Genomic DNA, 25,067 nt, shown 5'->3' on the forward strand with positions numbered 1-25,067 from the left:
TAGGCGCCCCCGCGGCCTCCTCCCCGGCCACATACAAATGCATCCGACTCCGCACTGCACGCTTAGGTCCGGTCCACATCTCCCCTCGGATTCCCAAGAATTTGGGTTCAGCGCATCCATGCGCGTCGGGGATCCCTCTCTCTTCCTTTGCCTCCTCCCACCCCTCTTGCCTCCCTCCTTGTATGCAAATAAACGCACAGATATATTATACATAGGGGACAGGTGCACACCAAGAGGGCGGTTTTATATAGGCAAACCGCTCAAAGCATGGCTGCAAAACGTTCATGACGTTGCCGCAGTGAGAGATCCGCGGCCCAACGGTAGAGAAAAGAGAAAAAACAGTAGGCCCAATAACATCAGCGTCGTCTCGGTGTAACACAACGCCGAATACTGCGGGCCACCGGCAGATGAAGCCACGGCAAACACCACAATGGATGGTTCGCCCGTGCGCATCACAAAGCCAGCCAGAGGACGCAGCAAAGACATCATGCAGGAGGGTTCATGCTCCGGTTTCCCTTCGGTATCCGCACCGTTTATTTCCCCCGAATAGTGTGGACCTCACATGACGCCTGCTTCTTACCAAATCACCAAACAAAAAATACTCTGCGGGCCCGTTCCTTGGCCCAGAGCAATTTGGTCGACGCACACCCGTCACACAACGACACCACATTGTGGCAAAACCCTTTGGTGCCATCGCACGCCAAACGCGGTCTGCCACTTCAGGGGACCTCCAACGGCTGTCCAAGTAAACACACGGGCCTAGATAGCGAGACGCGGCGTCATGGAGTCGACGCTCCCTCCGCAGCAATGCACCATGACGCAGGCGAAACAGGCTGGGAGCCGACAGACTCACCGCCACTTCGACAGCAACGGTAGAAACACCACAGCAGCCAGTACCCTCACTGCTCGCCAGACGAACAACAGCATCCGCTCCAACTGCGGTGCGCACAAGAAAAACACACACGCGAAACATGCGGCGCCTACAGCGTGTCCGCATAAGACCCCGGAAGACCCCATCCACGCACGCACACACCACTTCCATGAGAAATAATTTTGCGAATTCCACATCTGCGGCTCGCTCTGCGTCGATAATAATCCATACAGACAAAACTGACCGTGAAGTCGGGAGGAACGGCGAGCAGGTCGACTCCTCACCAACAACAACGGCCCTGGCGTCCGCGGAAATATCTGACAACGACTGGGCTGTCCGCACAATCAATACCCTGCGCCTCCCTGCCAACGCCCGCAAAGGTGTATACAACAGCGGCACAACGACAACAACTGCGGAGCCAGCAACGGCGTCGAACACCTCCGCGTCGTGAAGCTCATCGCCGTCCCGCTCGCCACAAAAAAAGACGCACCAGGGCCCCTCTCAGGCCAAATCCCGCTGTCATTCCCCTCCGCTACAACAGCGGCGCGTATTCGCCAGGCAATCCACACAGACGCAAGCAGGAAGGCAAAGAAGACAACAACAGCACCCCAAGTCCTAATAACGCGGCAAAAAAGGGTCAACACACGCTCGCACGCAGAGGCTGGTGCAATTCCCAACCCTGTGGGAATAAGGCCTTGTAGCGACGGGCACAAAACTTCTGTCGGGGACCGCCAACATCGGATCCATATTGTCCACGCGCTCTCCAAATTCCACGGCTGTGCGTCAACGGCGTCTGTCCAATCCTCCCGTGACAGTCCGGATGCACATGGTACACCGATGACTTGAATTCGGTCACCACTGGCGTTTCTATTGCCGCATTTCCCACGGCACTACACCGCTCCGTCTCCCCAATACGCTGACAATGCTGCTCAATGGAATGATGCATCATTCTCCTCGAAACCTCATCTCGGGAATAGAGCCAGTAAATGTTCTCGGCGTAGGTCTGAATAGCGGCAGCCAGTTCTCACACCAAAAGAAGCTTGTGATCCACCTCCCTCGTCGTTATTGAATCATTACGAAGATGTCGAAAGGCACCTCGAACTTCCTCCGCCAATATTCCCCGCCAGGAGCGTCATGGAAAGCGGTTTCCCCTTTTAAGAAGGGCACGGTAGAGACGCAGCCTCCCTTGTCGCCTGTATGCATCCACAGACAGTTCCGCCGCACAGAATACGCGCCTGTATTTTATGCGCATATATATATATATGTATATATATATATATTTTTTCTTTGGAGGAAGTGGAGGACCCAACAGCACGCCGCAACTCCCCTCCACGTCAAGGCAGATCACGCAGCAGGGAAAACAGCCCACATAGAAGAAGTAAAGAAAATGCCCCACCTCAAAACCCCCCCAAAGAAAGAAGGAAAGAGAAAGGACAATACACGCACACATATATATATACATACATGCGCATATTAGAGTGGCCAACCGTTCCACACCAAAAGCAAAGACGAAGCCCCACCTCGTCCTATAAAACACCCCTTCCCCTAAAGATGATCATAGACCACATGCAGAAACATTAACAACAACAACAACAAAAAATGGTCATCCGTGCCTGGATGAGGCCGCGTTAAATATTCAGAGAAATATCACAAAAAAAAAACGATGGAAGGTGACAGTTTGGCTTACTGCACCACCCGGCATCCCCCACACTTCAGAGAAGGCGGATCCAACACCCATACACAAGTCAAAAACCAAAATAAATACATAATTCACGTGTTGTACTAACCGGACTCGTTGTGAAATGACGAAGCGGAAGTATTTGGGGGGCTTCACATCCGTCAGACACCTCCGCGTTAAGAGCGGCAGAAGCGAGAACGGTGAATGAGAAAAAAAAATAAAATAAAACACAAACAAACAAAAAAAAACCGCAACAAATTCAGCACACCCTCTAACAAAATAATAATCCAACAATCGTCAAGGAAACGGGGCAGTTAATTAATGCAATTTATCATCTGCTCAGCCTCATCGTGACGCACATTCTTCCCACATTTTTCGAAGTAAAAGAAATTGTAAAAAAAAAAAAAAATGATTTTCCCCATTCTAATGGCACATTTTTAACAAATTGATATTCAATTTCACAATGACACTTTTCTCCCCTTTCCTTCCTTTTGTTCCCACAGCCGTGTTGCCGCCAGTGTAAATAGGGAAAAGAGAAGATGCTGGTGGGAAAAGGGCACACCGCCTACACGCGCGCAGCCTTAAACTGAGAGGGAGAAACAAACAAACAAAAAATAAAGAATGGTGGAGCCAAATCATGCCTTTTGATCCGCTCTTTCCGCATGATGCTTCCTTTCTCCCACAGTCGCTGCATTACCCACATCTCTTCTTTTTTAATTTAAAAATCGTGGACAAACAGGCAGGAACTGCAAGAGACACGTGAATACACATGCAAGGCGGCAGAGAGGCGTAAATAATAAGTAATGAAAAAACAATAATTAAGCCACATCTCCGTCATCGTACACGGTGCTTCCTTGGTTCTTTACCACCTTAGGGACCTCAAAGTTTTCGTATCCAGAGGGAACGGTCATGAGCACCTCATCACCCAACGTTAAACTACGCAGCATCTGGCTGTTATCATTGTTGTAGATTCCATCATTCCCGTCAATTGCATACAAGGGCTCACGTTTCACCTCCCGCAATACCATGTGCACCACCCATTTCGATTCATCGTCAACACCGCGGCAACGGTAGAAGCAGACGGTGATTAGCGCAACGGCAGCAATAACCGGCAGCAATACTGCAATCAAGACAACATACCAATTCTTCTGCAACCACGGAACCACTACAGCCGGTGGAAGTGTCGTAGTGCTGACGACGTACCCTTTTTGAGCCTCACAGACGACGCCAAATGAACGGTAAGGCGTGTCGGTGTGGTCTTTAGGCGCAGGATACCAATCATACCACGTTGCTTGCTCATTGTTATCCGTCGTTTTCAGACGAAGTATTAAGAACGTCTTGCCGTGATAAGGGTAGTGATAGGGCCAATAAGCCTTGTACCCGTTCATTGGCCCCACGCCAACAAGCGTATACAGTGTGCCCCTGAAAAAAGCAACACCAAGACCATCAGCCGAGGAGTCGGCAAACGCACCTTTATTCCACTTGAAGATGCAGTTTAACGTTGCCCACTTCAAACCTCGTCCACACCTTTTTTTGGGATCTGTTGTTGGGGTCGCTTCGTGGTCGGCGTCTCCGCCCAGGTACACATGGCTTGTTTTGTATTTAGGGACTGCGGTCTTTCTCAACTCACCCGCGATGGCCACATGTGCAGCAGGTGTTTGATCCGCAGAAAGGACGCCTCCACCCAAATGGCAGGCGTCATCAGAGCTAAAATAACTCACGTCACCGGCATAATTTTCAAAAAAAATCGGATTGGCGTAGTGGAAATACTTCACAATTTCAATAACCACGTGTCCTTCCTCCACTTTTCCTGCAGCAGTAAAGGAGGGATGGCTGCCCAGGTACTGCAGCAGGAGGAACAACACCGTCCACCGGACTGCGTTCCTTGTCGCGGAGCGCGTTCGCATGCCCAAGAACTCAACTTCCATAATATTACTCGTCGTGTGGGAGAGCGTGTGAGTCCTCTATTTTCGCGTGGCAGAGACAAAATAAAGGGAGAGAGGCCACAACGGTGCAAAAAGAGTGCTTTAGGGGTGCGGAAACACCCTGTCAAACGATCAAACGTCTTGAGAGGGTCGGGCAGAATGACATGCAAGAAAAAATCCCTGTGGCCTTGCAAAAGGGGAATGGCCCCGGCCCTCAAAGATTCACATATGCATACGAGGGGTAATTACTGTGCACGTAAAAAAAGAACGCAATAATTCAATGCCCCCAACAACAACAACAACAAAAAGGGATCCTCATGAGTCCAACACACGGGCCCACACTGGCCAACACCGTCCGCACCGATAACCCATCGTAACGGCGCATGTGCAAAAGGAAACAAGCGCAGCACGACCCCGCACACGGAATAACTTGAGAAAAAACAAAGGTGCGAGTACATCGAACACAAACAATATAAATGAATAAAAAAAGAATATCCACCTGGGCTGCTGGCCGTATCCTAAAGTTATCATTAGAAATCAAACAAAACGGAAAAGAAGAGGGGTGAATGAAAAGACCTGTAGGTCCGTCAAATCATTAAATTTTCCACCACATGTATATATATATATTCGGATAGCCACTCTCGTGCCTCGGTGCAGTGTATTCGGATTGGGGACATTTATTACCTACGAGGTGGAAGAATTTGGGCTCCTCCAACCACAAGACCCCGCGGCAAGGTGTGAATCAAAAGGGGGTGAGAGAGAAGGTAAAAAATAAGAACCAAAAATTATCTAGCCGCTATCGGTACCCCAAAGTCGTGGCCTTTCTAAAATTCATACGATAGAAAAGTGCCGTAAAGAAGTGTATTCGTTTTATCAGGATATACATTAATTAAGTTAGCCAGCCCTCTCGCTAACATTCTTCTCACAAGCTCCTAAAAAATACCAGCACCCCATGTACGCAGTGGCACGCACACGGAGTGAAGTGAATGCACAGGAGATAAAAGAAAAAATAGTCTGCGACGCCATTTCCACCAACAAAAGATAATAAAATAGATGCAAACACCTCGCACCCTCGCCATGCTGTTGCCATGGCCGCGACGGATGCATTCCGTGGCCCACGGCGAGTCCGGCGTTACTCCGCGCTCCCACGATCATTCATGACTGACAAAAAGGAGGTGCCAAGTGCGTCTTTCGCTCGCCTCCCGCGTGGGGCGAGGAGGATCGCTTCGGGCAGGCCTCCACACCAATAGGCCGATCAAAGAGGAAACGGCTGAGCGGTTTCGCCGCCCACCCTTAGGACCCAGCCATTCCCCTGCAGCAAAAAACAAATAATAATAAAATACAGGAGAGGCCCATCCGTATGGAACGCCGCGGCGAGGGCGCTCGTCCCCGCCCTCAGCACAGCAGCCACGGACACCCCTGCACCCATTGGGTCACGGCGACTTCCCATCGCCTGCCCGCATCAGAAGACGCACGTGGGTGCATGCGGTGCTGGGACTCGTCTCCTCCCTCCAGACCACCTCGCCACCACGCAGGCGCGCAGAAATTCAGTCCTCCAGCACAAATGTCCGTTAAGCCACGCATCGCGAGCAAAAGAAAACAAACATAACCATTGTCCATTTTTCAGAAGCAAAGAGGAGTAGTGCAACACGTGCCACCAAAAACCCATGGTGCCGCGATGTGCCCCAGTAATGCGCGGCTGGTCCGGGCGCTGGTCGATGCTGTCCGCGCCGCGCCAACAGCAATTCCATGAGGGAATGTTCACCTGGGCGGCTGGCCGGATCTGGTGTTTTTCAATAGCAGAAACCAAGCAGGGCGGGAATGAAGGGGGATGAATGGAATAAGAGCGGGTTCACTACATCCTCAAAGTTTACCGCCAAGTAAGCGCATATCATCCGATAACCGCAATCGTGGCCGGTTCACTCTGTTCGAATGGGATATATATATATATATTTGTTTATTGCTTGAGAAGTGGAAAACCTTGGGATCCTCCAGCCAAAAGACCCCGCCGCTACCCTTCGCAAGTTCCACCCCTTCGCCAAGTCCTCAGGTGCAAAAACACGACCGCGTGATATGCCGTCTGCGGGGTTTTCCGCAGACCGTACGTATGCAAAAGTTGCCCGCATTCCGCGAGGGTCCAAAAACTCATATATCCGTTGCAGCTCCCACGTCATGGCGTGTGGTTTTGATCTGCCTTTATTCGCCGCTCCTTGCAGCGAAGTATTGCTCATCCAAACGTCGATGGTGCGTGGCAGGATGGTGGAAAAGGCCGATAAGGCTAAGCGTACCGCGCGCACCTCGGCCTGCATGATGCGAAAAGGCTTCTTCTTCCACTTTCCTCCGGCAATTATAACGTCGCCGGAGTCTGGAATGAAGACGGCTCCCCATCCATGGAGCGACGCGTCCCTGATGATGGCGGCCGACGCCTTTTCGGTGGACTCGATGATTCGCTTACGGTTATATCCTCGATGATGTGTCGCAATCTCTCGCCCAAACCAACCGCTGCCGGCGGAATTTTCGTCGGGGATGTCTCCAGCACAATCCCCCGGTCAAGTGCGGATAATCTTCGTCGCAATGCCTTGATGAGAAAGCGGTAGGCACATAAACACGTGCCCAAAATGGCCGCCGCATACAAAAAGCGTGACGCCACAACCTCCATTTCCGCGATGATTAAAGAATTGACCGCCGGCATGGCGCGTAAAGACCGGAAAAACTTGTCACTCAGGGATACCGCACGGTGAGTGTGATCAAACTGCACCCCCAGGAAGGTGTACTGCGTAGTACCCGATTCGCGGTCCTCCCTATCGTGGCGTGGCGGCCGACCGCATTACGAAGTACTTGGGCCTCCCACCATGTCACATCGCTTATCGACCCTGCAATGCGTATATTACCGATCCAAACGTCGATACGCACCAATGGAGGTGCGGCCCAGAGGGGGCGAACCACCGTCGTCACCCCGCAATTGCCGAATTAATAATAACCTGGAGAATTTCTGGGCTGACCTTGTATCCCATTGGGTGCCATGTAAGCTCCACCAGCGTGCCGTCCTCCACGCGGCATCGAAAGAGATGCCGAGTCTCCCGCGGTAAAGGGGCTTGAAAAAAGGATGCCTTTAAGTCCAGGCAGGAAGCGGCCTCAGCCATCACAGGCGGCAAATAATGGGAAATGTGTAGAAGAGGAACATCAGCCTCATAAGGGTCGTCTCTGTTCTTGTCGCGTGACCACGCAATCCATCGTCGTAAACCGGCGGTTTTCTCCACCACAACCGAAAAGGTATTACCCATCCGCCTGTTCTTGTGGACAAAGCGTCCTCGATTATTCCCGCTTCCCTCAGCAATCGCGCGTCAGCGGTTGGAATCCTCCGTGAGCCTTCGCGCGCCTTGCCGGAGGAGGGCAGAGGGAAAGGGGACAGCCCGAAGAGTCCCCATACTTGCATGAGTCTCTCCAGGGTAGCCGGGTGCAACCGACTCTGGATCCACTCCAGATTCAACACGGGCACGTTGACTTGTTGCTGGGGCGGGATGGTTCGTGCATCTTGTGGAGTGGCCGGACGCGTCTTTGGCTCGCGTCGCGTTATTGTAGCAGCATGATGACAAAAAGCATAAAAAACGCTTCTCTCCCTTCAACCAGAGTTCATGCCCTTCACAGTTCCCCTTCACATCAATGCGACCAGCGAAGACACCTGGGTCAGCATTGTGGTGTACCTCCCCAAATATCAAACTATGCTCTGGGGAAGGTCGAAAGGGTCAACGTGCTTCGCCAACTGCAAGATCACGTGTGGGTCAAAATTGTGCGTCTCCACGATTAGAGCTGCGTGCCTCAACGCACCCTGTTTTGTGGAGTGCGCCGTGGCATTCCAAGAAACCAGAGATCGCTCGACGTGAGCAGTCGTAAGATTCGTAAGCTTTCGTTTTCTTGAAGTGTCCTGCATAACGTTATAGTGTCGAACGCATCCTGCCCTCGTATCCTGACGAACCGCGAGGCGCGGCGGGGATCCGCCCTCGCCGTCCTTGGCGCCACGGACCAATCCAAAATTATGCTCCCGTCCGGCTCCAGCGTGAAATTGTTGGGAGTTAAGGCCGCAATCTCGGAACGACAACTCGCCGTTATCCACGCAAGTCAAAAAACAACACGTTCCTTCCAGTCAGTCCGGCTGCGGATATATTGATCCACCCATTCCCTTGTCAAGGGGCGCGCCTGGTTCGTTTCCGATCGCGCCGCAATCTTTTGTAACCCCAGAATCACCATGTCCAGCGGGGTTCGATCCATTTGCAACACGGACCGTAGCATCCTTGCGTGCCGCACTCCGGACTATGGCGCCACATCTAATATTGCCATCAAAAAGGGCCGCGCAGCCCTCCTCGTTGATCGGCTGTTCGTGCGTGCAGCATAAGGTTGTGAATTGCCCCGCTAGAGGCCTTCTCTGCTACCACGCTGACGGCGCACACATTTCTCGAGCCGCCTCGTTTGCTCTCCTCACACAGCTGGTCCAAAGCGGGGATGTCGGTGCTTCGCGGTACCACAGTCGAGCGTCGTTGGCGGATAAGCTCCATCGCCCTTCCCGACGATTGCGTCGGGCGATTTGAGAGATCTGATGAAGCATCGGCGGTACGGTGCGACGCCTGTGGGTATTGGTGGGAGGTGGTGGAATGGGTGTGGCTGCCGTTGTCCGCCTTCATAAGCGGCGGGCAGCCCCTCGCCGTTTTTTGGCGGCCGTCCGTGCTGCAAGTCATTTCTTCTGGCTGCGCTGCGTACGTTGCATGTAGATGCGTCGTGTCCACAAATACGACACAATCGGCATCGCAACAGTCGTTGTTCTTGTTGTTGTTGTTGGGTAGCTCGCCGTTACACGAGAGGCTGGGTTGCCCTCGCGAAGGTGTGAGCCACATGAACAGCCATGCGAAGGCGGTCGCGAAGTTTGGAGAGCGGGATGCTGGGGTCGGATGCCATCATGATCTGCATCCGGAAGGTCCGGAGTAGGGTCCTGCCAAAATCCATGAGCTGATCGGTGGGATCCCGATCTATCCCCAGTGCGCGCCTGCACAACACCAAACCGTCGAAGACAAGTTGAACCCGAGACTTCACTTAGTGCCAATAATAACCGTATTCGCTTCGGAGGTCGACGAGGACTCCGGAGATGCCCTCATTTCATATCCACGGGGCGAAAGTGGTGACCCCGAATGCAAGGAAATGCAGTACCTGATCCTCTGGACCGGAATCATCTTCCAAGAGTGAGTTGCAGGAGGGCAAAGGCATCGAGTGAGGAAGATGTGTTCTCCCCCAATTGCCCTGAGACTTATGTGTGTTGACCCGCCGTCTCCCTCCCGTGAGAGTGCGTTGAGGAAACGTGGATGCTGGCACTTCTCCAGCCATCATACGATGCGGTTGATTTGGCTGCGTATCTCCGCAATCGTCGTGCATGCCTGAGTGGGGGGTTCATCTGGCGGCCCTCTCCGAGAGGTGGGCGCCTCGCGTTGAAACGGCGTCTCCGCATCCCGCAAGAAGACCGCCGGCCACCGCAATGTGAGATCCGCGTGCCGACAAGTAATTATGCGCCTCTTCCACCTGAGAGTAAAGCTGAGCACTCCGATCCGGAACGTCCACGACGGCGTTGGCGTCGTCGGTGCTCAACCTCTGCCCTTTCAGCAACGATCAGCCCCTGCTGGACCCCCAACTCCTGGGCAGCACACACACGATGGGCAGGAGCATTTGCGCCTCAAAATTAGGGATATGAGGCGCCCGGAGATTCGCAATATGTCCAATAAGAGTAGAATCCTGCCATTCTTTAGAGGTAGGTCCATGGAACAAGCATAAGCCTGTCGATGATGCGGCCACAGTTAACGTCTCATCCGACATCTGGCTACCATTAATGAACGTCATCTGCACCTGGGTGTCGCCACACTGGCACACCATGTCCCAGAGACGGGCGCCAATATCACACCACTCGGAGGGAGTGCAGGGAACCAAAGCCATTTCCTTAAACTTACCTGGCTGTGTGTCTGTAAAAAATAAAAACAAATATTATCTGGCCTCTACCGGCTCCCTGCCCCCACAAAGTCGCGTTCTTCCCAAAAGATTCATACGGTAGAGAGTATCATAAAGAATGCCTTCATTTATCAGGATATACATACATTAATTAAGTTAGCCAGCTTTCCCACGATCATTCTTTTCACAAGCTCCTAACAGACTCCCAAAAATAAAATTAGAAACAGCTCCCCAAAATGATGCAAGTATTTTATTGCCCCTCTTCTTCCTGGCTCCTACTCCTGAAAGTAGCGTTTCTTTTGTCGCAGGGTTAAGCTGTTCCACTCCCTCGGTGCAACTGCCAGCCAATCCGTCTCTTCAAGCGGACCCACCGACGCTTCCAGTTGCCGCTGTCCCTCGCGTAAAAAACAACGGTATGCAGTTGATTCCCAGCTGGCATCGGTGTTTTCTTCCTCCTCTTTACCAGTTAATTTTGAGAATGTCTGATGATTATAATTGATCGTCTGCCCTGCGGCAGTCTCGCGCCTAATTTTTTCTGCATACGCCTCGTATCGCTCTTTTCCGGAGGGTGGGAGGATCTCCCATGCTCCGAGAAGATCGGCGATAAAACCTATCCGTGAAATTTCTGACATCAAAGTGGGAGATGCATGGAGACGCGCCATGGCAAAGACGGAAAATCCACTAACTTGTTTTGTAGGGATATGGAAGGCGTTGAACGCGTCACGAGGGGGAAGTTTCAACTCCATACCACCCAGAAGATCGGTATTTACCAAATATTTTAGCTGTTCATTGGTAGAGCGAAGTACACTCTTCCGAAGTTTTTTCCTGCAGTTGTCTTCCATAATCATAAAGCGCCGTACCTTGGCCTCTTGAGCGGCAATCCGTTTCGCCCAAAGTCGCTGCGCACCGCTCATTGCTCGGAGGAAAACGTGGAGCTCATTAACCGCCTGGCGGCCTCCTGTCAAGCTGTGCATCAGGGGTTTACAAACCCTTTCCGACTCATATAAAGAGAGAAAAAAAAAACAAAAAAAAGGAAAAAAAAAAAAACAGAAACAAAGAAACAAGCATCATGATCCAATAAGGAATAATGAACTCAATCAGAGATATATCTTTATATATTGCTATATAAAAAACCCACCAACGTTAGTATTCTAAATGCTCCTGTTCTTACCACCTTTAAAGAAAATGACATTTAGGTGGAAACGATCCACTCTCCTGCTTTTATTGAAGGATGGAATCATACAAATACACACACACACACACACAGAGAGAGAGAGAGAGAGAGAGAGAAAGACCCAAAACAACTTACAATCAAGCATCGCGTTCACGTTTTCGCACCACATTGTACACATTGGAGGAATCCCTTTCTTGAACTGTCTCTTTCGGTAACCACAGTTTCAATGCCGCCATGTCATTTTCACTGATCCACTGCTGTTCGGTGGGGAACCAGGCTCGTGTTCCTGCCTGTGAACCCGCTGGAGCGCGGAACTCCCTACGTGTGTTGCTTTCCTTTTTCGGGTAATGATACTCGTTTTTTGTTCGCCGATGCCATTCACCAAATCCGGCCCGCTGTGCCACCGAGAGACGCTGACAAATGTCAGACTGCATGGGCGACGTGTATCGTATGACATTGAATGCGAGATCTTTGTGGCCACCTGCTGCTACTACTGCCGCTGTTGCCGCATCCACGGAGGAGGTCTGTTCTTTAGAAAGTTTATCCAGGAGGTTTCCAAGGGCGACTTTGGTGTCCAGCTTTCCACTCAAAGCAGAATTTGCCTGGTGTTCATTCTTCACGACATTGCTATTATACAGCGCGGACTCACGGCTTAACTCAGCGTGAAGGCCTTGAAAGAAAAGCAGCGCGGACTTTGACGGTGTATGAAGCAACTTTTCCTTTCGAACAACATCCAGATACATGCTTGCTCGGTGAGGTGGAAGGCCTTCAATCATTTTTGCACAGCTCTGAAGGATTGCACAGAAACCAGAAACCTCTGATCTTGAAAATTCTTCCTTCATCTTATCCTTCGTCGCGTTGCCTGAATGCGATATCATATGAACATTATTATCAACACTATGATGCACCTTTTCAGAGTCCATCTTATTCATCTCCTTTCCGCTAATGCATCTCAACAGTTTTTCTCCATAAGTTGATGGAAACAGCCTTTTCCCTCCCCAACGCTTCACCGCCCGGAGCACCTTTTCCCGTAATGCCTCGTCTGCTGTGGAATAGTTTACAAACAAGGAGGGTGCAATTCGCCAGAACTCCTCTAATACCTCCGCAATACATGCCTCATCCTGCGTTGCAGCCATCGCATCGATAAGACAAATAACAGGAAAGGAATTGGATATTTGACCATGTGTTAGCCGATTACCAATCGCCACTGCAATTCTCACAGGTTGCACACCCTCGCCACACGCACTCTGCAGCGCTGTTATGGTCGCCATAATTTGCTCCTTTGACTGTTTCTGAAGGGCATCTAGTTTTGCCTGAAACGCGTCCATAAGACAAGAAAAATAAAAAAATGGACGCTTGCAGGATAAAAAAAAAAAAAAAAAAAGTAAAAAAGAAAAGAAGAAAGGAGTTCTTCAAAGTTTGTTGCCAATGCAGTCATTCCTGTACTTGTTTAATGCTCCAGGTTAAGATTTTGCCGGAATTCGGGACGCCACAGCCCCTTAAAAGAAAAAAACAACAACAATCTTGGTTGCAAAACCACAAAACTGCCAGCTACCATCCATCATTCATCGTCTCATTTCCTTTTTTTTTTTTCTTTTTCTTGAGTTACTCCTTTTCACCGCATCCATCGCTTTTCCTTCAAAACACCATTTGTTTCATTTCCTTATCGTTTCTTCACAGATATCTCCTCGTTACTGTTTGGCGTACATATCGTAATTATCGTCTCTTCCTGCCCTAGCAAATCGCCCAGCGCGGTTTTGTATCGTTCCTTCGCTCCATCATCACAGAGGATATACACCTTCACATCGTTCCTCTTTTCCATAAGGGCTATTGCTGCACCAATGGCATGCTCCGGCTCCAAAAAGCTTTGTACTATGACATCATCTGTAGACCATACGGGGTCATTTGGTCGACGAAATACCTTGATTGCACAGAGGGAGTCCAAAATACCTTTTGCCGCTAAAATATCATCGACCCGTGCCACCTCCACACTTGTGGCGTCTACAAACACGGTAGAAGGGGAGCAGTCAGGTGACACACGAACATACGCCTCAACATCCACATCAAAGTGATCCTGTACGGCTTGGCGCTCAAAGAAGCGCAACCAGTTCCCTTTCTTAGGACTCATGGAGACAGGGAGAAGCGGGACAATAAGGTTCACATCAGTATACACTGGAAGTTTCCTGCGACCCAGTAACTGCAGTACCCTGGCGATGCACTCTGCCTCCATTGATAATGGTTCTCCAACAGCACGGTAGATAGGAGTCCCATTCGTTGCTGAGCGAGAGACCCAAAGAATATTTGAGAATCGACGCTGTACCCATTTGGAGATTGGTTCGCCAAGAGAAACAGTTGGTGAAAAACGCGACTCCTCTTCTATAATTCTTCCAATAAGCTCCTTCTCTATTACCCCCTCATACGGTATAGAAGCTGCAACGTTCTGCATCTTCTCCTCCCAGTTACAGGGGTACAATGTTGTCCCGCTGATAAAATGTGTGCCATTCACTTCGGTCATTGCCTCTCTCCAAGATGAAGAAAGCTCCAGCACGTCGGCCCCAGCTTTCATTGCTTGCATGCGTTCTTTAATTTCGGACTCGACATCAACCAAAGAAATGCCTGAGGAAGGGGCGTGCTGTACGACGTCTCGCAGAAACACAGCCAACTGCGCGGTAGACCTCACAACGATGCACCGCCTCATCACCATTATTTTTTTTTTTTTCTTTCCACACAAGGCTAATCCTTTAATTAAGGCAAAAAAAAAAAAAAAAAAAGAAGAAAAAAGAAACAAAGAAGCAAACGGGAGAGAATAATAAAGGTTTGAAGGCCATACGAAATAAAACCACCACTCAACACTTTCCACACCTCTTTTAAAATCAGTCAGTCGATTTCTCTTCTCATCTTTTCCATTTTTTTTTATTTTATTTTATTTTTATTTCTTCCCTCCCCGATGCGGTCAAATTTACTCCGTCTGTCTTTTTTTTTTTTTTTTTTTTTTTAAATTAAAAACGTGTCACCCTCACCGCCGTACCATGGATGTGTATTTTCTTGGCGCATGTATGTGTATAAATGACAAGAGCAAGGAAGCCTAAAACAGCGCATTCCTTCCCCCTATCCACCTTCTTTTTGTTGATTCATGCGTGTTTTCCCCTTTCCCTTCCTTTTTTTTTTGTGTGTGTGTTTTCATTTTTCTTTTTTTTTTTTTTCTTTTACGTCTCTTGGTTTGGGGTAATTTCTTTCAATGCAAACTTCCACAACTTCCGCCTAACTTCGTGCGATTCGTCAGCAGGGTACTCAAATGTTACGGTTTCACGATGATGGTCTTCAATAATGTTGGCATTCACAAAGAGCTCTCCAAGGTTTTTCTTCAACACATCTAGAGCAGAGGGCACGAGGGCATTGGGGTTGGTGTACTTAAATGGATTCTTCACCGTAAGCGCAAAAGTGACACTTCCTTTTGTTGTTGTTTTGGTCTTGACCGCTGCTGGTTTTGCAACTGCGAGAGACTTCTCCATCCCTCTGGTCAATTTCGTGGCATCGCCATCTTTCGCTTTTGTACCGCTCGGAAGGTATACCTTGAACACAACATGTGCGTTTTTCTGAATGGCCTCAAGTGTATCTTTCTCTCTCTCTTCTTGTAAGAGGAGACACCTGCCGCTTTGAGAGTTGCGCGCTGTTCTTCCGGCACGGTGAACAAAGTTCTCTACGGACATGTTATGCATTGGCACGGAAAGCATCAACACCATGTGAACATCCACAAAGTCCAAGCCACGGGCGGCAAGATCCGTGCAAAGGATGACAGAGACGACGCCTCCATTAAAATCTCCCAGTGCCGCAATTCTGTCAATCTCATCCTTGGATGGGCTTAGCGAACAAAATGACAACTCCAGTTTCTTGGCTGAGAGTTCAGTTTCCAGCTCCTCAATCTGTCGCCTGGTGCCAAACACCACGGTGCGACCAAAACTCTCCACAGCAAGCAGGCGTGCCGCCGTTTTTACCCGAGAGGTATAGGGACAATGCAGCATAAAGCACTCCAATTTTTCCGGAAGCTTAGCCATACCGACTGCCACAAGTTGGTAATAGTACTTCTTCACGCCGAGGAAACCAGCTTTCAGTACCCAGTTTGGGATGGTGGCACCACAGAGGACGTAGTGGTGGGATCGAAAATCCTTCATCAAACCATCTGTCAGGGAACCGTTGGCCTTGCGAATAAACTTGAGAAGATTTCGCATGCGGCGTCCAGTGTTAGAGAAGCGCGGACCAAGCGTCAGGTCTACTTCGTCAATCACAATCGCACGGACTTCAGAGGCATCCACCGCACCTGCCTCCAAGATTCCCTCGGTTAAATTGCCACAGTCTTCTTCGTTCTCGTTTTCCTCCACATCATTATCATCGTCACAGTCGTCATTGAAATCGTCCTTTTCAGTTTGTTCCACTTCGTCTTCATTATGACGCTTTCGCTTAAGACCTTTCTGAATATCATCCTTTTGCTTGCCACGGATAGCCCCATCAATGGAAGGCACCGTGCCAATCACGATGTCACATCTCTGAGAGGCGAGATCCTCAAATCCTGCAACACAAATATGAAGTTTAGGATAAATATTTTTAAGCACACCTTTCGTCTGTACGGCTAATTCGTTACTGAAGACAAAGATGAGGAGAAATGGACCGGTTGCAGCTGCATCGGCGTGTGTCTCCAGTATCATGTGTCGCTCAACGATAGGAAGCGCATAAGCTAAGGTTTTGCCACTTCCGGTACGGCTGTGAAGAATGACGTCCCGACGATTAAAGATGCCGCGATAACACTGAGCCTGACACGGTAAAAGGCTGTTAAATCCCATTTTCTTTACCAAGGCCTTCGCTGTTGCCGCGGTCATTAATGGCGCCTTCCTTTTCTCTTTCTTTTCATCGCCATCCAAAGAGGGGTGGACTTCTCTTCCAATCTGGTACTCCTTCTGCAGGTTACCGAAAGAAGCATCTACGGATTCATTGGCGTGGAAAACGACGGTCCCCGTTTTTTTAATCTTGCTGCGGCGGTTATGTGACTCGTTTTCCCAGTTGTAGAGATTCATTCTAAACCTTCGTGGAAAAGCGCTTCCACATCAATGCAGAGGGGAGAAAAGAGGTGGAATACGTGTTATATATATATATATATATATGTAGGGACAGGTGGATTGCGTGCACGTCCAAACGCGCCTCGTCCTACCACTAAAGAAAGGAACAAGGAGAAGAATGAATGACTTCGGCCAATGCGACACCTTTGAGGTGACACGGCTTCAATCAATGATAACCACCTCCGTGGAAGAAGTTTTTTCTTCCGTGGAACCTTCCGAGGGTGAAGAGGAAGAAGAGAGCGTTATCACATTCGCTTCATCAAGTTCGCCCCTTCCACGTTTCTCAGCAGCCTTGCAGGAAAAAAAGTTCGTTAGCATCGTCTGTCGACCACGATTTTTGCCTTCCACTTCAGAAAGTTTTTTAAAAAAGCCAATAGTCAGCGTCACCGCATTAATCATTATACCAGGATTCCTTACAAAAGTTGCCAAAACAATCTGCATGGTGGCGGCGATCAGAGTTTCCGTTGTCACCAACTCCGGTAAGGCCAATGTATTATTCGAGACACCGCCTAGCTGGCGAAGACCTTGGTTTCCAAGTTTCACATTGAGCCTTTGTCCCTTTGCGTTGTTGGTCTCACAAAACTCCTTGTAACGTGCGCAGAGTTCACTAGAAAGAACCGTTATCCACTTTCGCAACCCCTCTGAAGAGGACGTGGGAGGGCTAAAGGATTTGGACGCCATCAACGTCTTTGTAACCGACTGTTCTTTTATTTTCTCCTTACCATGACAGCGCAGTCTATAAAAGGCATACGCACCATCGTCAACACCGAGCACACTTTGTAACTTTTCCAGTGGAACCAGCCATGCATCGCGAAACAACTCTGCATTGCCACATGCGCGGCAAACGGATTCTCCAAACTTTCCACCAAAACCACGAATGCTTTGGTAAGGGGCGTCCCACACCGCAGAAGCAACGCGGTCCGGTAAGAGCAATGTTTGCTGATTAGGTTTGTGGCGTGATGAGATGGATTTGGCGAGTATTTTATTGTGTGCAATTCCAGCGGAACAGTCGTAGCAAAGTTCCTGGTATATTTTCTCGCGCAATTTCCACACGACTCGGGACGCCGCACCTAGAAGAAGTTGATGCTCCACTGTGGCCTGTGGATGCAGGGCCGTATCAAAGATCTCATTAAATTCTTTTCCCTTTTCAAAAAGCCATGCGTCTATCTCTGCTCGCCGGTCGGGGATGACATTAGTTTCGGGGTGCATGACATCTTCCAAATGAGATGAACATTGTGCGCTGGGCAGCCGGATCGACGCCAGCTCTCGCTGGGCGGCCAAGGTCACGTCTAGATATGCCTCATCGACGCTGCCCTTTTCCACTTCCACGCCCTCAAAACTGCGCAAGATGTTAAAGATCTTGCGGCTAGCTTCCCTATATGGTTCCAAGGAAACTTTATGTGTTCCTTTTCGAGCATTTTCGTGATACTTGTACTCCGTATCTCCCACTGCGTACGTGGCGACGTGAGAAACCTTGACATGAGGGCACTTCTCTCGAGCCTTTTCCACAGTGTCGAAGCGAGCGATGCCGCATTTTCGTGCCGGGTAGTTCACAGCAATTAAATTTCCCCACTGTGAAAGAATGTAGGGTTCTGTACGACAGTCAATGCCAAGCCGTACGGCTTCCACTTGAGCGTAGAAGCAATCCATGTCCAAGTGAACGATGCATCGCATTGACAGATGGGGGTTAGAACTGTCGATGGCTGTTGCACCACTCTCACCCTCATATATAAATGTATATCATATAAGCAGACGCACATCACATTGATTCCAGGCGGAGAAAAAGCCAAAAGAGAAAATATTGGAGAGCAACACCAAAGAAAGAAGAAAATATGAGTACAAAAATAATCAACGAAAACGAAAGCTTCTTATTTGTTCTTCTTGTTGTTGTTCCCGAATGGAATACAACTGTACATATAAACAAAGAAAAATTACATATTCTCTTTTCCTTCCTCTTTTTTTTTTTTTTTTTTTTTTTTTGTCCTTCTTATAACCATCGTTATTCAATTGTCTGACAGATAATGCAATTGTAACTTTATGGGAAATAACTCTGCCCGATTCATAAATGTATAACGTTCTTTCATGTTAGTTATCGCTTTCTATACATGAATAACAGGCAACACTTCATGAGCTTGAAAAAAAGAAAACCAAAAGAAACAAATTCTGAATATTAAAATATTATGTTGCTCACCTCCCAAAAACAGAAAAAAAGGAGGGAGTAAAAGAAAGGAAAATAAACAAATTCAGTTCATTTACTTTTTTCGTTACCACTTCTTTTGCTGCTCAAGTGATGACTGTGGGGGCGTCACGCCCCGTAAGCCCCGAAATCCGTGAGACATTCAACGCAACGGCGATGAGATTGGCCAGCGCAGATTGAGGAGTAGGCAGAGTGCCGTCACGGATATGCCGTGCTACGGCATTGGGCTCCATGTAATGCTCCAGGTATAGTCGAATTGTGGCGCCTGACGATCCAGTTCCGCTTAAACGAATCACAAATCGAGAACCATCTTCAAATATCACACGAATGCCCTGATTTTTGGAGACCAAACCGTCTACAGGGTCGTGGTACTCAAAGTTGTCAACCTTGACACAGCGTTTTCCTTGCAAGGAGGGAATGTCCTGGGGGCGCTGCCTCTGTACAGTCTCCATCACAGCCTTGGCTGAGTCCTCTGCCACATTTTCATAGTCGTATCGACAGTAGTAGTTCCGCCCGTAGCGCGTCCAGTGGTCTTCAACAATGTCTTTTACACCCACAAGAGGCTTTAATGGATCCACATTTTTACTCGCAATTACCGATAGCCAAAATAACGCTGCCCACACGCCATCCTTCTCACGAATATGGTTGCTACCAGTACCAAAGCTTTCCTCTCCACAAATGAGAGGATTGTAATCTTCGCCTCCAAATAACTCCCGGCTGTCCATCAGATTCCCAAAAAACTTCCAACCTGTGGGAACCTCAAATATTTTAAGGTGATGCATTTCTGCAACACGGTCAACAGCCCCACTCGTCGGCATAGATCTCGCTACCGCTTTAATTCCACCTTGTTGAGCAAAAAATGGCACGACATTTGCATTTGCTGAAAGAATTGCCAAAGAATCAGACGGTGTTACAAAAAAGCGCTCGCCAAGAATCATATTACGATCTGCATCCCCATCAAACGCCGCAGCAAATTTCGGCACCTCGCCAACAAAGTCAGCAACAGGTCTGCCGGTGGAATCAAGTCCCATGCTTCTCACAAGATCCTTCGCATATGTGAGGTTTGGATCCGGATGTTGCTTGCCAAAGTCCGGCAATGGCGTAGCACCGCACAAAGCACTTTCTGGAACGCCCAAGGAAGAAACAAAAATATCCTTCATATAAGGGCCCCCAATACCACTTAAGCCATCCAACCGAATCGTAAAATCAGTTCTATTTAACAGATTTCGGATACTTTGAAAGTCAAAGATTTTCTTCATGCTCTGGACGTAATCCTCTGTGCTATGGATTACCGAAACTCTGAACCTCTCAAATACATGGTCACCCATTTCTGACACGTCCACTGTGCCAATATTTGGGCAGGTCAGAAAATGATCAATTTTCAAGGTCTCTTCGTAAATAGCAGAAGTGATTTTCTCAGCCGCAGGTCCTCCATTTTCTGTATTGTACTTGATACCAAAATCCTCCTCAGGGCCACCGGGATTATGACTTGCTGTGAGAATAAAGGCCCCCTTCGCCGTGACATCACCATCCCTTCGTTGACGGATGATGTTTGACACGGCAGGGGTTGAGAGAAGACCATCTTTACCCACCCAAACATTTGATACCCCATTGGCGGCAGCCAATTTGATAATGATCTGAATAGCTTCAGAGAGAAAGTACCGCCCGTCACCACCAAGGACAAGGGTATCGGGAATCATCCCCTGTTTCCCAATGGCATTAAAAGTGCTTTGAACAAAGTTGGCCAGATAGTTTTCTTGCTGGAACACCCTCACTTTCTTGCGAAGCCCTGACGTTCCTGGTTTTTGATCAATAAAGGGCCTTGTTGGCACTTTTTTCACGGCGAGCATTATTTGAAACACTACACACTGGGTTTCGCCCAGATTCATTGAATGAAACAAGAATAAGAATTAAAAAAAAAAGCTGTTGAAAAGACACAGCCATACTCTGTTGGTTTTTATTTTTTATTTTTTGAATTATTCCACCCTTGAATTTCTGTTACAGTTAGGTGTAAAATATGAGAAATAGAGACTATTTTTGCCGTCTCAAATTCATAGAATTCCATCGTGTGCACTTTGCCACATGTTACCGAGAAAAACCACCATTTTCCCGTGACTTTAAACGACGAAGAATACCTTTATTTGTCGCATTTTTCATTTTTCTAAGCACCAGAGAGAGAACATTAAACGGTGGATCGACGTCCATAAAGGCACTCAAAATTTGCGGGTTACATCGGGTTCCCCGTGCCATTACGTAACGCAAAATATGCAGAGCCTCAGTCCAACTCTTTGAGTGTTTTATCATCATGTAAGTTGTTGAAGCACTCGCAGGATGAAGATTATTCACAAGTCCAAGTACTTTCTCCGTAGTGATATTCGGACAAGACTCTAAAAGGGAAAAAATGGCGCGTCGCTGAAACTCATCTGTGGCAACACGATAGAAAAGAAAGAGTGCAGATTCCCAATCTCCCGTACGCTGACATACTTTTGAAAACGCACTCAACTGAAGCTCTTCAAGAAGATATCCACTGGCAAGCATTGAGGCAATTGCCCTTTTGCTGGGAGTACAAATTCTCTTACTCGCTCCAGAAAGAGTGATGAGTTTTCTTGATTCTGTAGTTGGTGTGGCGCATCGACTGAGAATATCGTACGCCTCAGAAATGGGTATCAAATTCGATTGTGATACTATTAAACCGGCTCTCCAACTCTGGCGTGAGGCAAGCCACAAGGCAAATTTTCCTTCCAAATGGAAATAATCAAGAGCAACGCGCCAATTTTGGGGACAACAGACCCCGATTAGCCTGGCAAACATTTCATTCAAATCCTCCACAACTCGATGTTTCAAAACAAGAGAAAGAGCCAGTTTCCACGAAACATTTTCCCCACGCATCGTCGCATTTGCAATCCTTGCTACCGATGTCATGCTGAGGAAATCATTTGTCTTTAAAGAGTTTAAGGCTTTAGCCAATCCAGAATTTTCTTGTCGACCTGTTGCTGAAAAAACCGGTAACGCTCTTTTTGTTCTTTGATTAGCTTGAGTTGCCACATTCAGGTGGTCTAGATCAGAGGAGTTTAATTGCATAAGTACGGTGTTTATGATATGCCTCTTTTCATTGCTCCCAAACACGCGACTAATCCTAAGCCACTCAGATACTTCTTTTATGCTTTTTCCATCTGGAGATTCCAACATGGTGAGAAACTGCAGAGCCTGATTCCATGTTGTCCACTTAATGGCCGAAACAAAAATCCGATTCTGGCTCTCATTCCTCCCTCTTACACTCTGGAGAAATGTTTCAACAACGTTAACAAAGACTTCTGAAGGAAAATAGGCACTCCTAGAACATTCATAGATGAATTTAGATAGTTCATCTAAATAGAAAGTATCTTTCGTTCTCACCAAAGCTAATGCAGTGTACCAATCTTTATTAATTATTGTGGTCGCCAATTGAATTCTTGCCTTGGAAACATCGACTTCATCTGAGTGAAGACTCCCATGAAGCGCCAAAAGTCCTCGAATCCAACGACCATTTCGAACACATTCGGAAACAAATGAAGCCACTATTGACATTGGTTTCTAAGCGTTTTTTAATACAGGTAAAAAACAACAACAACAACAAAATAAGTACATAAAAATAAAATAAAAGAATGTGTCAGAAGATCTAGATATCATAAAAATTATAATCCACTTCGTTTAAGTTGATTCCCTTTCCCCCACCACATTCTCTTTCCCTTTGGTTGGTATCATCACCAATTTAGAAATAAAAAAATATAGCAAAAAGTAAGAGATACCTTGTAGCTTATTCAATTTCCAGAGATGCGACAAGCTTTGCGGCAACCGACTGTAGTATTTCAATAGTTGGACTTTTACCGTCAACTATATCTGTCAATGAGACACCCTCTTCACATGCCTTCATTAAGACAGGATCCAGGGGAACTTCTCCCCAAAAGGGAACCCCAAATTCATCACTCAAGCGCTTCCCAGCTCCCTGAGAATTCGCACGCGGGAAAATGACAGAGCTTTCTTTACAGTTAGGGCATACGAAGCCGCTCATATTTTCTACAATTCCAAGCAAATGAAGTTTTGCTTTATGAGAAAATTTCACTTCTCGCTTTACGTCTGCTTCTGCAACCAACTGGGGAGTTGTAATTAGAATGGCACCGGTTACTCCACCACATTGTTGCAAAATTGATGCAACTGTAATATGCTCATCCGATGTTCCAGGAGGGGTATCAATAAGCATGATGTCGACATCACCCCAAATCACATCCTTCAAAAACATCTTAATGACACCATTTTTTCGGGGGCCTCGAAAGAGAACGGCCTCATTTTTGTCCCCTAACAAGTAATGCATAGAAATCATGGAAACCGTCTCGTCAACCAGAACGGGCTCGATACCTGCGGCGCTTTGATGTGCATCTTCTCCTCGGACGCCCATCAGACGTGGAAGAGAGGGACCACATATATCCAAGTCCACCAAGGCAACATTTAGTCCCATTTGGCCCAAAGCAAACGCAAGTTCTTTGGTGAGAGTACTTTTTCCAACTCCCCCCTTTCCACTGATAACCATGACAGTTCGTTTGACACCTGATAGGCGCTGTCTGATCAATTCAATATCCGGATCCGGTCCTTTTGGCATAGAAGCACATATGGAAGCGTTGGGACATCCTTGGCAGGATGAAGCAATTCCAGCTTTTGGACTTTCAGGACCGACACACTCAGAGTTTGGAGTTTGCATCAATTTTTTTTGATTTTTTTTTCCAATTTTTACCCACCCAAGCCATATATAAGCAAAAAAAAAAAAAAAAAAAAAAAAAAAAAAAAGCAAGAAATAAAGAAATTCGCACACGAGATTTTCCTCACTCGTTTTGCACAAATAAAAAGATGCATGCGGTCCATATATTATTTGTGGTATTCAAACATGATATCAAGAGATAAGCCCTATATAATTAGGGAAAGCTGATATTAGGACATTGCTTATCAATTTGCTCAATGACCATCCTAAAGGCTCGCTGGACATTGACACCGGGAAGTGGTTTGTTTTCTTCATCTTGTGCAACTAACAACTGGGTCGAACCTTCAAATAACCAGCCACTCAGGGGCATTCTTTGGACAGGAACAACTGTATTCAAAGGCAATTTCTTACCACAGAGAATGCTTGTTTCGTAAGCCCAAAGCTTTGCAACGTTTCTTAAGGTATAACCTCCTCCTCCCAACACCAGCATTGGCAAACCAATCTTTTTGACTTCCTCAACACATTTTCCATGTCCCCATGACGATAAGTTAAAGTGTCCAAGACGATCTCCAGCCAAAGAATCGGCACCACATTGTAAAACCACAACATCAGGTATGTATCGCTTCACAATTGAGGAAAGTGCATGTTCAAAAATTGTCGTGTAGAAAAAATCATCTATACCATCCCACAAAGCCAAATTCATGGTGCAATGACGTCCATTTCCAAATCCTACGTCACGTGGGTGCCCCGTACCGGGAAAAAATGATTCACCAAATTTATGAAGAGATAGTGTAAACACTCTATTGCTTTGACAAAAAGCCTCATCAACACCATCTCCATGATGCATATCAAGGTCCACATACAAGACTCTTTTGTAACATTTCAGTAGTTCAATAATGGCAATAACTATGTCGTTTACATAACAAAATCCAGAGCATTCCCCACATTTTGCATGATGCATTCCACCACCCCAATGAATAACAGTATCAGCCTTTCCACTGTTCAAGAGTATGGCTGCCATAAGTGAACCGCTTACAGTGGAAAGCGAATGTTCCATTATCCCTTCTACTGGAGGACAATCCCCCGAAAAGGTCACCTTTGAAATTTCTGTATTCCATAACCAACTTTGACTGCTATGAAGACCAAGGTTCGAAATGTAACCTTCTGCATGATAAGTCTGTAACTGTTCAATTCCAATAAGGGGTGGTACGACTGTTCGACAATGGCGATCTAGTCCCAAACTTTTAATAAGCTCCATTGTAACTAATAAACGATATGGCTTCATTGCATGTTGCGGTACCAGGGCAGAAAGACTACAATCTGCAGAATAGCAGGATGTGTCAATTAATGCGACAGGACGATCAATATCTGCGACTGCCATCTGGTAAAGCCAT

General features: G+C 47.7%; 10 protein-coding genes and 1 pseudogene across 10 annotated transcripts, besides 25 other annotated features; all 11 read right to left on the reverse strand.

Moving 5' to 3' along the window:
* Nucleotides 1-4,335: part of a sequence feature (areas not merged during assembly with more than two copies in the genome that could not be assigned to a particular haplotype) that runs on past the window's edge.
* Tc00.1047053511911.81 lies at nt 1,542-2,132 on the reverse strand (annotated as a pseudogene).
* Nucleotides 2,122-2,151: a microsatellite.
* Nucleotides 2,308-2,345: a microsatellite.
* Nucleotides 2,759-2,798: a sequence feature (A-rich).
* Nucleotides 3,368-4,477, reverse strand: Tc00.1047053511911.90 (hypothetical protein, conserved; the record flags this gene model as incomplete). The annotated part of the gene is made up of 1 exon (XM_811659.1): nt 3,368-4,477. The coding sequence occupies one exon, from the start codon at nt 4,475-4,477 to the stop codon at nt 3,368-3,370; it is 1,110 nt and encodes a 369-aa protein (XP_816752.1).
* Nucleotides 4,336-4,437: a sequence feature (areas merged during assembly that could not be assigned to a particular haplotype. This can correspond to areas where the two haplotypes were merged or to regions with more than two copies in the genome that were merged during assembly.).
* Nucleotides 4,438-6,497: a sequence feature (areas merged during assembly that could not be assigned to a particular haplotype. This can correspond to areas where the two haplotypes were merged or to regions with more than two copies in the genome that were merged during assembly.).
* Nucleotides 4,974-5,408: a mobile genetic element.
* Nucleotides 6,432-6,486: a mobile genetic element.
* Nucleotides 6,498-6,879: a sequence feature (areas merged during assembly that could not be assigned to a particular haplotype. This can correspond to areas where the two haplotypes were merged or to regions with more than two copies in the genome that were merged during assembly.).
* Nucleotides 6,880-9,952: a sequence feature (areas not merged during assembly with more than two copies in the genome that could not be assigned to a particular haplotype).
* Nucleotides 9,953-11,001: a sequence feature (haploid, Esmeraldo-like haplotype).
* Nucleotides 10,480-10,655: a mobile genetic element.
* Nucleotides 10,735-11,433, reverse strand: Tc00.1047053511911.94 (hypothetical protein, conserved; the record flags this gene model as incomplete). Its single annotated transcript, XM_811665.1, has 1 exon — nt 10,735-11,433. One exon carries the CDS (start codon nt 11,431-11,433, stop codon nt 10,735-10,737), a length of 699 nt encoding a protein of 232 aa, XP_816758.1.
* Nucleotides 11,002-12,231: a sequence feature (heterozygous, Esmeraldo-like haplotype).
* Nucleotides 11,465-11,520: a sequence feature (A-rich).
* Nucleotides 11,725-11,753: a microsatellite.
* Tc00.1047053511911.98 (hypothetical protein, conserved) lies at nt 11,771-12,961 on the reverse strand (the record flags this gene model as incomplete). Its single annotated transcript, XM_811666.1, has 1 exon — nt 11,771-12,961. One exon carries the CDS (start codon nt 12,959-12,961, stop codon nt 11,771-11,773), a length of 1,191 nt encoding a protein of 396 aa, XP_816759.1.
* Nucleotides 12,232-12,378: a sequence feature (areas merged during assembly that could not be assigned to a particular haplotype. This can correspond to areas where the two haplotypes were merged or to regions with more than two copies in the genome that were merged during assembly.).
* Nucleotides 12,379-25,067: a sequence feature (heterozygous, Esmeraldo-like haplotype).
* Nucleotides 12,999-13,037: a microsatellite.
* Tc00.1047053511911.102 (hypothetical protein, conserved) lies at nt 13,297-14,337 on the reverse strand (the record flags this gene model as incomplete). Its single annotated transcript, XM_811667.1, has 1 exon — nt 13,297-14,337. The coding sequence occupies one exon, from the start codon at nt 14,335-14,337 to the stop codon at nt 13,297-13,299; it is 1,041 nt and encodes a 346-aa protein (XP_816760.1).
* Nucleotides 14,386-14,425: a microsatellite.
* Nucleotides 14,539-14,563: a microsatellite.
* Nucleotides 14,607-14,629: a microsatellite.
* Nucleotides 14,792-14,841: a sequence feature (T-rich).
* On the reverse strand, nt 14,840-16,702 carry Tc00.1047053511911.110 (RNA helicase, putative; the record flags this gene model as incomplete). Its single annotated transcript, XM_811660.1, has 1 exon — nt 14,840-16,702. The coding sequence occupies one exon, from the start codon at nt 16,700-16,702 to the stop codon at nt 14,840-14,842; it is 1,863 nt and encodes a 620-aa protein (XP_816753.1).
* Nucleotides 16,769-16,792: a microsatellite.
* On the reverse strand, nt 16,907-18,418 carry Tc00.1047053511911.120 (DNA polymerase eta, putative; the record flags this gene model as incomplete). Its single annotated transcript, XM_811661.1, has 1 exon — nt 16,907-18,418. One exon carries the CDS (start codon nt 18,416-18,418, stop codon nt 16,907-16,909), a length of 1,512 nt encoding a protein of 503 aa, XP_816754.1.
* Nucleotides 18,683-18,724: a sequence feature (T-rich).
* Tc00.1047053511911.130 (phosphoglucomutase, putative) lies at nt 19,028-20,830 on the reverse strand (the record flags this gene model as incomplete). Its single annotated transcript, XM_811662.1, has 1 exon — nt 19,028-20,830. One exon carries the CDS (start codon nt 20,828-20,830, stop codon nt 19,028-19,030), a length of 1,803 nt encoding a protein of 600 aa, XP_816755.1.
* On the reverse strand, nt 21,027-22,508 carry Tc00.1047053511911.140 (hypothetical protein, conserved; the record flags this gene model as incomplete). Its single annotated transcript, XM_811663.1, has 1 exon — nt 21,027-22,508. One exon carries the CDS (start codon nt 22,506-22,508, stop codon nt 21,027-21,029), a length of 1,482 nt encoding a protein of 493 aa, XP_816756.1.
* Tc00.1047053511911.150 (nucleotide-binding protein, putative) lies at nt 22,738-23,676 on the reverse strand (the record flags this gene model as incomplete). Its single annotated transcript, XM_811664.1, has 1 exon — nt 22,738-23,676. The coding sequence occupies one exon, from the start codon at nt 23,674-23,676 to the stop codon at nt 22,738-22,740; it is 939 nt and encodes a 312-aa protein (XP_816757.1).
* Nucleotides 23,731-23,778: a microsatellite.
* On the reverse strand, nt 23,888-25,054 carry Tc00.1047053511911.159 (histone deacetylase 1, putative; the record flags this gene model as incomplete). Its single annotated transcript, XM_811668.1, has 1 exon — nt 23,888-25,054. One exon carries the CDS (start codon nt 25,052-25,054, stop codon nt 23,888-23,890), a length of 1,167 nt encoding a protein of 388 aa, XP_816761.1.

Source organism: Trypanosoma cruzi, genomic scaffold (assembly GCF_000209065.1).
Source record: "Trypanosoma cruzi strain CL Brener 1047053517189 genomic scaffold, whole genome shotgun sequence".
Lineage (NCBI taxonomy): Eukaryota > Euglenozoa > Kinetoplastea > Trypanosomatida > Trypanosomatidae > Trypanosoma > Trypanosoma cruzi.